Consider the following 13,235-nt stretch of genomic DNA (forward strand, 5'->3'; position numbering starts at 1 on the left):
GTGTGTGTGTGTGTGTGTGGCGAGAAGATCGCCTAGATTAGTGTGTGTGTTGAGGAGGTGGTCTACTTTAGGTGGATTTATAGAGCCAATTAAAGGTAAGGTCACCCCCTAGTACAGATTTAATATTAATGCTCCGTTTATCGGCCAACGTGGTACCTCGATCTCCCTTCAGCGATGTGATTCGGCCTTTATGAGTCGCTGGATGGAATCAGGTAAAGGTTTCTGTCAAGATGTATTGCCTATTAGGCCTGAGGGGATGTATTCATCATATATGATTTCTTGGCAAAAAATGCTTTGCTTAGTCATTAACTCATTTAATTTCCAGATCGTTGTCCCGTTTTCTCGGTTTAGGGGGCGCCGTTCACCGCGTTCTGCTGAGCCCCTTTAAGTTCCCCTCCTGCCTGCAACTGCGACCAATCAGAATAAGGGACTCGCTGTTAAACAGGAGCCTCGTCCAATCACAGTTGATCTGAGCGGGGCAGACGGCTTGTGAATGGAACTTTTAGTTGAGTCTGTTTTCAGCCTGAGAAGAGACCTGGCCGCAGACTACCGGAGGATCTATACCGGGGAGAAAAATGGACTCTTACCATTCGAGAAAGTCTATTTTTTTTCTTGTGTAAAATTCCGTTCTTTCCTGTTTAGGTATTTCAGTTGAAAAGACCGTGTTCCGGTTCCCGTCTAGCGGACCGAGGCAGGTGTTCTGTTCGCGCTCTCCGCGCCGCTCGAGATGTTCTGAAAGGAGCGCGAGACGCCCGCTCTCCAACCGTCGCTTTTCTACTTGTTGTTCAAAGTAACTTTTCTGGATATAAAACCCTGAACAAAAAAACGATTTGTTATATATATATATATATATATATATTGTAAGGTTGTTTTTAGGAAGAAGCGAAGACACTGTGTCGTTTTATCGGAACATTTCCAGCTGTCTCGTCGTCTTGTTTTAGATGTAAAAACGGTGTCGCGGTGTGTCGTCCCTGTCCTCCGCTCAACGCGGTGTGTTTTGGGTTTGTCTTTATACGGACTGACAAGCCTACTCACAACTGAACTGCTCCGTTTCGCCTGGTTTAGTTGGTAGAAATTCGGGATTGAATGTAAACTAACGGAAGGTGTGTGTCTGGTTGTTTAACCTGTTGGCTGGTTCCTGTCCGCGTTGTAACCGGAGACGAGCGGCAAGCGGACCGGAGAGAGAGGTGGAGAGTTTCCGCTACATTTTTACCCCGCTTGAATGGTTAATTCATAGTTAACCTGAATATTTAACTACAGGTTTTCTGAAGCCCAAAGTGCTACTTCATAACAAACTTGGACTCGGTTCTGGAGCCAGTAAACAGACTAACTGGTGAATTCGCCTGGATCGATAGTAAATGGTTAACAAATTGATTTTTTTCTCCGTAATCACCACAATAAGCCCGAATGGATCATTTATGCGCTTTATTGACCGCCATTAATTCCGTCTAAACACCCACATGATCTGCTGGACAAATCCCCGCTGAAGACATCACAACAAGCAGGGATTTATCGGGGCCGGAGCCCGACTTGCTGATATAATCGGATCAATCCAAATCCCACTCTCTCTCTCTCTCTCTCTCGGATGTATTAATTCTGCTCCTGCGGGATCACTGGTAATGAACATGAGATATCGCAGGAGACAGAAACCTACCGAGCCCCGGAGAGGCGAGGGTGAGGGACTTTATTAAAGGCAAACCGAGAGGCCAAGCTGCCAGGACCGGGAAGGAGCTGTTCGTGTCACTGGTTGAGTTGTTGATCAGCCCGGGCACAACGGGACGCGAGGGAATTGTCACGGGGGACGGTGGGAGGGACTCTGATTCAGCGACCCACGGGGAGGAGACACCCCACCCCAGAGCGCCTGTTAGCCGGCCAGTCCTCCAGGGGGAAGCCGGTGACGGTGACGCACTGTGGAGCAAGTGGAAGCCCTTCATCTCACATTTCTCTCCTTTCTCCTCCTCTCCGTTTCCCTCGTGCTCAGCGCACCGGAAGAGGCTCCAACAACATCAAAACACAACCGGAGACTACTTGCATTAACCCGACCAAACCCATCCGTGGATTCCCCGTGGATCACCTCTCTAATATGAAGGCTCTCCATTCTAATGGTATTACGCGCAAGGGTCGCGCCACCGTGGGAGCTGTTCCGCCCGGGGCAACATGGATCACGATGCTGCCCGGGGCGACCCGCGGCCTAACACAGAGAGGGATGAAGCTGGGACTGTGGAGCTTCAGCTGGAGCTGGTGGTCTCTCTTCCTGCTCCTCCTCAGCGGCTGGATAAACATGTTGAATGCACAAGGTAAGAGCTGTTTATGATACTTCTACTCATCTCCTCTTCTCACCTCTCCTGATCTGGTATCAGTGATGTTCTTCTCCTGGTCTGGTGTCAGTGATGTTCTTCTCCTGGTTGGTATCAGTGATGTTCTTCTCACCTCTCCTGGTCTGGTATCAGTGATGTTCTTCTCCTGGTCTGGTGTCAGTGATGTTCTTCTCCTGGTCTGGTGTCAGTGATGTCAGTGATGTTCTTCTCCTGGTCTGGTGTCAGTGATGTTCTTCTCCTGGTCTGGTGTCAGTGATGTTCTTCTCCTGGTCTGCTATCAGTGATGTTCTTCTCCTGGTCTGGTATCAGTGATGTTCTTCTCCTGGTCTGGTGTCAGTGATGTTCTTCTCCTGGTCTGGTGTCAATAATGTTCTTCTCCTGGTCTGGTGTCAGTGATGTTCTTCTCCTGGTCTGGTGTCAGTGATGTTCTTCTCCTGGTCTGGTGTCAGTGATGTTCTTCTCCTGGTCTGGTATCAGTGATGTTCTTCTCCTGGTCTGGTATCAGTGATGTTCTTCTCCTGGTCTGGTATCAGTGATGTTCTTCTCCTGGTCTGGTGTCAGTGATGTTGTCTGTCACGGTCGTGGTTCACTCCTCCTGTATGTGTAGACATGATTCCATCCTTAATAATGTTCTACGTGTTGCTGTGTCTGATCCATCTCCTCCCCCCTGGACACGGGTCCATCTCCTCCCCCTGGACACGGGTGCATCCTTAATAATGTTCTACGTGTTGCTGTGTCTGATCCATCTCCTCCCACCTGGACACGGGTCCAGACTAAGGTTCAAATAAAAAAGGGCCAAAGACTCTTTTATTCCCAATTAAATTCTGCAACTTTAAACAAACGTTGGACAAATTGGACTGAACACTTACGCTATGAAACAGCACTTCTTCTCCTGCCTATTGCCTTGTAGATATCCTCTGCTATTTATTCTACCTTTTTAGATGGTGTATGTTTTATTACTGCTGCAAGATGAGTTGTCTCTTTGAGGACATTCAAGTTTTCTGAATATGAATATGAATATGAATCTCATTATAAATATGAATCTGAATATGAATTTGAATCTGAATGTAAATCTGAATATGAATCTGATTTGGAATCTGAATGTAAATCTGAATATGAATCTGAATATGAATCTGAATCTGTTTGGACATGACTCTATTTCTAATAGTGATTGATTTACATCCACGTGTTGAATAGCCATAAGATACTGAATTACAAGCCTGCAGACTGCCTGCTGTGGGTCGGTGTAGTCTGTATATCAGCCTGCAGACTGTCTGCTGTGGGTCGGTGTAGTCTGTATATCAGCCTGCTGACTGTCTGCAGTGGGTCGGTGTTGGTAGTCTGTATATCAGCCTGCAGACTGTCTGCTGTGGGTCGGTGTAGGTAGTCTATATATCAGCCTGCAGACTGTCTGCTGTGGGTTGGTATAGTCTGTATATCAGCCTGCAGACTGTCTGCTGTGGGTCGGTGTAGTCTGTATATCAGCCTGCAGACTGTCTGCTGTGGGTCGGTGAAGTCTGTATATCAGCCTGCAGACTGCCTGCTCTGGGTGGGTGTAGTCTGTGTATCAGCCTGCAGACTGTCTGCTGTGGGTCGGTGTAGTCTGTATATCAGCCTGCAGACTGTCTGCTGTGGGTCGGTGTAGGTAGTCTATATATCAGCCTGCAGACTGTCTGCTGTGGGTTGGTATAGTCTGTATATCAGCCTGCAGACTGTCTGCTGTGGGTCGGTGTAGTCTGTATATCAGCCTGCAGACTGTCTGCTGTGGGTCGGTGAAGTCTGTATATCAGCCTGCAGACTGCCTGCTCTGGGTGGGTGTAGTCTGTGTATCAGCCTGCAGACTGTCTGCTGTGGGTCGGTGTAGTCTGTATATCAGCCTGCAGACTGTCTGTTGTGGGTGGGTGTAGTCTGTATATCAGCCTGCAGACTGCCTCCTGTGGGTCGGTGTAGGTAGTCTGTATATCAGCCTGCAGACTGCCTGCTGTGGGTCGGTGTTGGTAGTCTGTATATCAGCCTGCAGACTGCCTGCTGTGGGTGGGTGTAGTCTGTATATCAGCCTGCAGACTGTCTGCTGTGGGTCGGTGTAGTCTGTATATCAGCCTGCAGACTGCCTGCTGTGGGTGGGTGTAGTCTGTATATCAGCCTGCAGACTGCCTGCTGTGGGTGGGTGTAGTCTGTATATCAGCCTGCAGACTGTCTGCTGTGGGTCGGTGTAGTCTGTATATCAGCCTGCAGACTGTCTGCTGTTGGTCGGTGTAGTCTGTATATCAGCCTGCAGACTGCCTGCTGTGGGTAGGTGTAGTCTGTATATCAGCCTGCAGACTGCCTGCTGTGGGTGGGTGTAGTCTGTATATCAGCCTGCAGACTGCCTGCTGTGGGTGGGTGTAGTCTGTATATCAGCCTGCAGACTGCCTGCTGTGGGTTGGTGTAGTCCGTATATCAGCCTCTAGGCTGTATGGAGAGGATGTAATGTAGACACCAGTCCATCCATAATAGTAGCAGCCTAAGTAAAGATTAAAGATGTGTCGCACATTTACGTTTTGGTCATTTAGCAGACACTCTTATCCAGAGAGACTTACAGGAGCTATTAGGGTTGAAGTACCTTGCTCAAGGGCACGTTGGCGCACATATTTTTCATGTAGTCTGCTCAGGGATTCATACCAGCGACCTTTCGGTTACTGACCCAACCCTCTAATCGCTAGGCTACCTGCTAGGTTACTAGTATATAGAATGGCCAAGGTTATAGATGTGTAGTATATAGAATGGCCAAGGTACGGTTATAGATGTGTAGTGTATAGAAGGTAAGATTAAAGCCTCTCCTCTGGGCTGAGTTCAGTCTGTAGACTAATCTGGACTAGCAGGGTCTCTATAGACCTCTATAGAGGAGTACAGCCATCATATGTTGCTGTTGTTCTAGTTGTTCAGATTGATATGCTGTTCTGTATTCAGACCATTAATACTACTACTGCTGTAAGCGCACACACACACACACACACACACACACACACACACACACACACACACACACACACACACACACACACACACACACACACACACACACACACACACACAGGGTCAGGTTATGGAAATGAGTTGGACAAATCTGCAGTATGGAGTTTCAGTGCTGGTTGGAATGGGGAGCGTTTTGTGCAGTGTCGTGATTGGCTTCTACTAGAAATATATGTGAGAGAGTGGTGAGGTGGTGTAAGGTGAGTGTGTGTGTCTATGTTAATGCTGTTGTTGTTTATGGTAATGAGTGGATCGACCGCCTGTCTGTCAGTGTGTGTGTGTGTGTGTCAGTGTGTGTGTGTGTCTACAGGGAGGGGGGTGTTGTGTGTATACAGTCCCAAAACATCGATAATCCCCTACTCAGTCAATGACCTGCTTACTGTGTTTCCCTTCAACACACACACACACACACACACACACACACACCCTCCCTCCCTCCCTCCCTCCCTCCCTCCCTCCCTCCCTCCCTCCCTCCCTCCCTCCCTCCCTCCCTCCCTCCCTCCCTCCCTCGCTGTGGTATGAATTAAAACACCCCTCTAGTTATATTCAAACCATTTTACAGTGATCTGACACCAGCTGTCTAGATGAATGGTCCACCCGTGACAGCGTGTGTGTCCGTGCACGTTGTGTGTCTGTTTCTGTGCTTACGTCTGTGTGTGTTTGGTGTGTGTGAGTGTAGTGTGTGTGTAGTGTTTGTGTGAATGTTATGAGTATGTGAGTTTGTCTATGTGAGTCTGTGTGTGAGTGTACTGTGTGTGTGTGTGTTTGAGAGTCTGTGTGTGTGTGTTTGAGAGTCTGTGTGTGTGTGTTTGAGAGTCTGTGTATGTGTGTGAGAGAGAGAGAGTCTGTGTGTGTGTGTTTGAGAGTCTGTGTGTGTGTGTTTGAGAGTCTGTGTATGTGTGTGAGATAGAGACAGTCTGTGTGTGTGTGTATGTGTGTGTGTGTGTGTGTGTGTGTGTGTGTGTGTGTGTGTGTGTGTGTGTGTGTGTGTGTGTGTGTGTGTGTGTGTGTGTGTGTGTGTGTGTGTGTGTGTGTGTGTGTGTGTGTGTGTGTGTGTGTGTGTGTGTGTGTGTGTGTGTGTGTGAGAGAGAGAGACAGTCTGTGTGTGTGTGTGTGTGTGTGTAATGACTAACCTTAACCATTCAGAGTTAATGACTCACCTTAACCATTCAGAGTTAATGACTCACCTTAACCATTCAGAGTTAATGACTCACCTTAACCATTCAGAGTTAATGACTCACCTTAACCATTCAGAGTTAATGACTCACCTTAACCATTCAGAGTTAATGACTCACCTTAACCATTCAGAGTTAATGACTCACCTTAACCATTCAGAGTGAATACCTGAACTGAACCTTAAACACTTCCAAATTTGATGTTCGAGAAACATGGATGAACTTCTAATTGTGACATGAGACTGTGAGAGCTTGTTGGTGTGTTTGTCTGTGTGTGTGTGTGTGTGTGTGTGTGTGTGTGTGTGTGTGTGTGTGTGTGTGTGTGTGTGTGTGTGTGTGTGTGTGTGTGTGTGTGTGTGTGTGTGTGTGTGTGTGTGTGTGTGTGTGTGTGTGTGTGTGTGTGTGGAGCAGAGGAATGCAATAGTGTTGATTTGTCTGTCACAGAGCAGCACCTGCAGTTCAATCAATGGTAACACTAGGACACCTGTCCTGTCAAGGTCTGTTAAAAACCACTGTCCTCCTCAGCTCATCTCCCTGTCCTGTTCTGTCCTGTCCTGTTCTGTCCTGTCCTGTCCTGGCTGCGTGTGTCTGTGTGAGAGTGTGAGTGTGTGCCACCGTCCTGTGCCAGCCAAGCCCAGGGGGGAGCGTGATCCTGGAGGGGTGGGTATTGATCCGATCAGTTACGCCAGCCGTCCAATCGAAACCCGTAAATTGGTCTGGCGTTGAGCAGAGTTGACCCCTTCCTCTCCTCTTTCCTTTCATCTAACTTTTATTATGATGTTGATCCCTTTTTCTCCACGGACAATCAATGTGTCACCCCTCCTCCCCTCCTCACCCTCCTCTCCTCACCCTTACCCTCCTCCCCTCACCCTCGTCCTCCCCATCCTCTCTCTCCCCCTCCTCCCCCCTCTCTCCTCACCCTTCTCCCGTCACCCTCCTCCCTGCCTCATAAATGTGTCCGTTTATACGAGGCGATGTGGATTCTGGCAGGAGATTTAATAAAGCACATCCATCTTTCATTTGAGAGCTGGAGAGACTCTCTCTCCTCTCTGCTGCAGTCTACAGTCAGTCAGTCAGTCAGGAGGTTTACAATCCTCTCCTCTCTGCTGTAGTCTACAGTCAGTCAGCCAGTCAGCTAGTCGGCAAGTCAGCCAGTCAATCGGCCAGTCGATCAGTCAGTCATCATCAAACTTGGTCTTTATCAGGTCAAAAAGTAATTCAAAAAGTGGAGCATAGATGACTTAGTTCTAGAACAGACCAGTCTTCTGATTGATGACTTAGTTCTAGAACAGACCAGTCTTCTGATTGATGACTTAGTTCTAGAACAGACCAGTCTTCTGATTGATGACTTAGTTCTAGAACAGACCAGTCTTCTGATTGATGACTTAGTTCTAGAACAGACCAGTCTTCTGATTGATGACTTAGTTCTAGAACAGACCAGTCTTCTGATTGATGACTTAGTTCTAGAACAGACCAGTCTTCTGATTGATGACTTAGTTCTAGAACAGACCAGTCTTCTGAATGATGACTTACTTCTAGAACAGACCAGTCTTCTGATTGATGACTTACTTCTAGAACAGACCAGACTCCTGATAGATGACTTAGTTCTAGAACAGACCAGTCTTCTGATTGATGACTTACTTCTAGAACAGACCAGTCTTCTGATTGATGACTTAGTTCTAGAACAGACCAGTCTTCTGATTGATGACTTAGTTCTAGAACAGACCAGTCTTCTGATTGATGACTTACTTCTAGAACAGACCAGTCTTCTGATTGATGACTTACTTCTAGAACAGACCAGTCTTCTGATTGATGACTTAGTTCTAGAACAGACCAGTCTTCTGATTGATGACTTAGTTCTAGAACAGACCAGTCTTCTGATTGATGACTTAGTTCTAGAACAGACCAGACTTCTGATTGATGAATTACTTCTAGAACAGACCAGTCTTCTGATTGATGACTTACTTCTAGAACAGACCAGTCTTCTGATTGATGACTTAGTTCTAGAACAGACCAGACTCCTGATAGATGACTTAGTTCTAGAACAGACCAGTCTTCTGATTGATGACTTAGTTCTAGAACAGACCAGTCTTCTGATTGATGACTTAGTTCTAGAACAGACCAGACTCCTGATTGATGCCAAAGACCGTAATTAATTTGCCAGAATTTAAAATAATTATGACATAACATTGAAGGTTGTGCAACGTAACAGCAATATTTATACTTAGGGTTGCCACCTGTTCGATAAAATACGGAACGGTTCTGTATTTCACTGAAAGAATAAACATTTTGTTTTCGAAATGATAGTTTCCGGATTTGACCATATTAATGACCTAAGGCTCGTATTTCTGTGTGTTTATTATATTATAATTAAGTCTATGATTTGATATTTGATAGAGCAGTCTGACTGAGTGGTGGTAGGCAGCAGCAGGCTCGTAAGAATTCATTCAAACAGCACTTTACTGCGTTTGCCAACAGCTCTTAGCAATGCTGAGATTGACTCCTATCGACTCCCGAGATTAGGCTGGCAATACTATAGTGCCTATAAGAGCATCCAATAGTCAAATGTATATGAAGTACAAATGGTATAGAGAGAAATAGTCCTATAATTCCTATAATAACTACAACCTAAAACTTCTTAACTGGGAATATTGAAGACTCATATTAAAAGGAACCACCAGCTTTCATATGTTCTCATGTTCTGAGCAAGGCACTTAAACGTTAGCTTTCTTACATGGCACATATTGCACTTTTACTTTCTTCTCCAACACTTTGTTTTTGCATTATTTAAACCAAATTGAACATGTTTCATTATTTATTTGAGAATAAATTGATTTTTATTAATGTATTATATTAAGTTAAAATAAAAGTGTTAATTCAGTATTGTTGTAATTTTCATTATTACAAATGTATATATAAAAATCGGCCGATTAATCGGTATTGGCTTTTTTTGGTCCTCCAATAATTATTAGACACATTTTACTTTTACTTCACAACACTCCTAAATGTATTTCTGATTTGATTTTTTTCACCTTTATTTAACCAGGTAGGCAAGTTGAGAACAAGTTCTCATTTACAATTGCAACCTGGCCAAGATAAAGCAAAGCAGCTCGACACATACAACAACACAGAGTTACACATGGAGTAAAACAAACATACAGTCAATAATACAGTAGAAAAATAAGTCTATATACAATGTGAGCAAATGAGGTGAGTTAAAACTTCTTGTGACTCCCCATCCCGGGTCCGGGAGTGTAATCATCGCCTGACACTAATTAGCATAACGCAACGGATATAAATCTTCCTAGAAAATCTTCCTATTCATGAAAATCACAAGTGAAATATATTGGAACACAGCTTAGCCTTTTGTTAATCACCCTGTCATCTCAGATTTTCAAAATATGCTTTACAGCCAAAGCTAGACAAGCATTTGTGTAAGTTTATCATAGACTAGCATAGCATTATGCCTTGCTAGCAGCAGGTAACTTGGTCACGAAAATCAGAAAAGCAATCAAATTAAATTGTTTACCTTTGATGAACTTCGGATGTTTTCAATCACGAGACTCACAGGTAGATAGCCAAAGATCATTTTTTCCCCAAATATTATTTTTGTAGGCGAAATAGCTCCGTTTGTTCTTCACGTTTGGCTGAGAAATCGCCCGGAAATTGCAGTCACGAAAACGGCAAAAAATATTCAAAATTAGCTCCATAATATCGACAGAAACATGGCAAACGTTGTTTATAATCAATCCTCAAGGTGTTTTTCAAATATCTATTTGATAATATATCCGTCGGGACAATTCGTTTTTCAGTAGGACCGATTGGAGTAATGGCTACCTCTGCACTTTACGCGAGAATCTCTCTCGGAGCCACCATGTGACCACTTACGCAATGTGCCCCCATACGGCTATTCTTCAACAGAAATGCGTAAAACTATGTCACAATGCTGTAGACACCTTGGGGAATACGTAGAATACGTAGAAAGCGTAAGCGGGTTCATAGCACATTCACAGCTCAATAGGGACTCATTGGAATGCAGCGCTTTCAAAACCTGGGGCACTTCCGGATTGGATTTTTCTCAGGCTTTCGCCTGCAACATCAGTTCTGTTATACTCACAGACAATATCTTTACAGTTTTGGAAACGTTAAGAGTGTTTTCTATCCAAAGCTGTCAATTATATGCATATTCTAGCATCTTGTCCTGACAAAATATCCCGTTTAAAACAGGAATGTTTTTTTTTTCCCAAAAATGAAAATACTGCCCCTAGAGTCGCAACAGGAAGGTAAAATGCAAAAAAAGGCCATGGTGGCGAAGTAAATAAATACAATATAGCAAGTAAAACACTTGAATGGTAGATTTGCAGTGGAAGAATGTGCAAAGTAGAGATAGAAATAATGGGGTGCAAAGGAGCAAAAATGAATAAATAAATAAATACTGTAGGGGGAGAGGTAGTTGTTTGGGCTAAATTATAGATGGGCTATGTACAGGTGCAGTAATCTGTGAGCTGCTCTGACAGGTGGTGCTTAAAGCTAGTGAGGGAGATAAGAGTTTCCAGTTGAAACTATTTTTATAGTTTGTTCCAGTCATTGGCAGCAGAGAACTGGAAGGAGAGGCGGCCAAAGGAAGAATTGGTATTGGGGGTGACCAGAGAGATAAACCTGCTGGAGAGCGTGCTACAGGTGGGTGCTGCTATGGTAACCAGCAGGCTGAGATAAAGGGAGACTTTACCTAGCAGGGTCTTGTAGATGACCTGGAGCCAGTGGGTTTGGCGACGAGTATGAAGCGAGGGCCAGCCAACGAGAGCATACAGGTCGCAGTGGTGGGTAGTATATGGGGCTTTGGTGGCACTGTGATGGACTGCATCCAATTTATTGAGTAGGGTATTGGAGGCTATTTTGTAGTCATTTCAGTCGCTGTAGTAGCTGACATGTACAGTGTTGAGTCATCCTCATACATAGACACACTGGCTTTACTCAAAGCCAGTAGCATGTCATAAGTAAAGATTGAAAAAAGTAAGGTGCCTAGACAGCTGCCCTGGGGAATTCCTGATTCTACCTGGATTATGTTGGATAGGCTTCCATTCTAGAACACCCTCTGTGTTCTGTTAGACAGGTAGCTCTTTATCCACAATATAGCAGGGGGTGTAAAGCCACAACACATTTTTCCAGCAGCAGACGATGATCAATAATGTCAAAAGCCACACTGAAGTCTGACAAAACAGCCCCCCCAATCTTTTCGTCATAAATGTATTTATCTCAGCCAATCATCAATCATTTATGTGTGAAGAGGTGTGTGTGTGTCCATGTGAAATGGTGTGTGTGTGTGTCCATGTGAAGAGGTGTGTGTGTGTCCATGCGAAATGGTGTGTGTGTGTCCATGTGAAGTGGTGTGTGTGTGTGTGGCGTGTGTGAAGTGGTGTGTGTGTGAAGTGGTGTGTGTGTGTGTGAAGTGGTGTGAAGTGGTGTGTGTGTGTGTGTGTGTGTGTGTGTGAAGTGGTGTGTGTGTGTGTGTGTGTGAAGTGAAGTGGTGTGTGTGTGTGTGTGTGTGTGTGTGTGTGTGTGTGTGTGTGTGTGTGTGTGTGAAGTGGTGTGTGTGGAGAAAGGGAGAGAAAGAGTACTGCACCTGGCTCCCCTTCATTCCACAACAGTAATCGTTGACGTGGAAACCAGGTCTGTGTAGATACAGAGTGAGAATGATGAAGAGAGGGAGAGGAAGAGAGAGAGAATGTTCAGAGAGCTTTGAAATCAGAGCTGATGAGACATTGACACCCCCCCCCCCTCTCTCTCTACAGGGTCAGTCTCAGTGCAGTATGTTTGATTGGTTGGGTTGAGTCATTCAGCTACTGAAGGCCTTTGGGTCTGCTTTGTCTAGGTTCTATTGTCACACACACACACACACACACACCACACACACACCACACACACACACACACTCACACACACACACACACAGGGGCTTAGTGGTCCATTGTTGTCGGCCAGTCAAGTAGAATGGCCTGTTCTATTATATATATATATGTGTGTCTGATCGAAGACTGTGTATGTATGTACAGTGGGGCAAAAAAGTATTTAGTCAGCCACCAATTGTGCAAGTTCTCCCACTTAAAAGATGAGAGAGGCCTGTAATGTTCATCATAGGTACACTTAAACTATGACAGACAAAATGAGGGGAAAAAATCCAGAAAATCACGTTGTAGGAATTTTAATGAATTTATTTGCAAATTACAGTGGAAAATAAGTACTTGGTCACCTACAAACAAGCAAGATTTCAGGCTCTCACAGACCTGTAACTTCTTATTTAAGACGCTCCTCTGTCCTCCACTCGTTACCTGTATTAATGGCACCTGTTTGAACTTGTTATCAGTATAAAAGACACCTGTCCACAACCTCAAACAGTCACACTCCAAACTCCACTATGGCCAAGACCAAAGAGCTGTCAAAGGACACCAGAAACAAAATTGTAGACCTGCACCAGGCTGGGAAGACTGAATCTGCAATAGGTAAGCAGCTTGGTTTGAAGAAATCAACTGTGGGAGCAATTATTAGGAAATGGAAGACATGCAAGACCACTGATAATCTCCCTCGATAATCTCCCGTGGGGTCAAAATGATCACAAGAACGGTGAGCAAAAATCTCAGAACCACACGGGGGGACCTAGTGAATGACCTGCAGAGAGCTGGGTCCAAAGTAACAAAGCCTACCATCAGTAACACACTACGCCGCCAGGGAC

The 13,235-nt window shown here is 45.0% G+C and overlaps 1 protein-coding gene across 1 annotated transcript in view; it reads left to right on the forward strand.

Moving 5' to 3' along the window:
- The first annotated feature begins 2,182 nt into the window (after nt 1-2,182).
- Nucleotides 2,183-13,235, forward strand: part of LOC139424298 (protein sidekick-1-like) — a 382,190-nt gene continuing 371,137 nt past the window's right edge. The window contains exon 1 of the mRNA XM_071175994.1: nt 2,183-2,297. Coding sequence (XP_071032095.1) covers nt 2,207-2,297 — 91 coding nt within the window. The 5' untranslated portion in view covers nt 2,183-2,206. The remainder of the gene's footprint in view (nt 2,298-13,235) is intronic.

This window comes from Oncorhynchus clarkii, chromosome 13, assembly GCF_045791955.1.
Source record: "Oncorhynchus clarkii lewisi isolate Uvic-CL-2024 chromosome 13, UVic_Ocla_1.0, whole genome shotgun sequence".
Taxonomy (NCBI): Eukaryota; Metazoa; Chordata; class Actinopteri; order Salmoniformes; family Salmonidae; genus Oncorhynchus; species Oncorhynchus clarkii.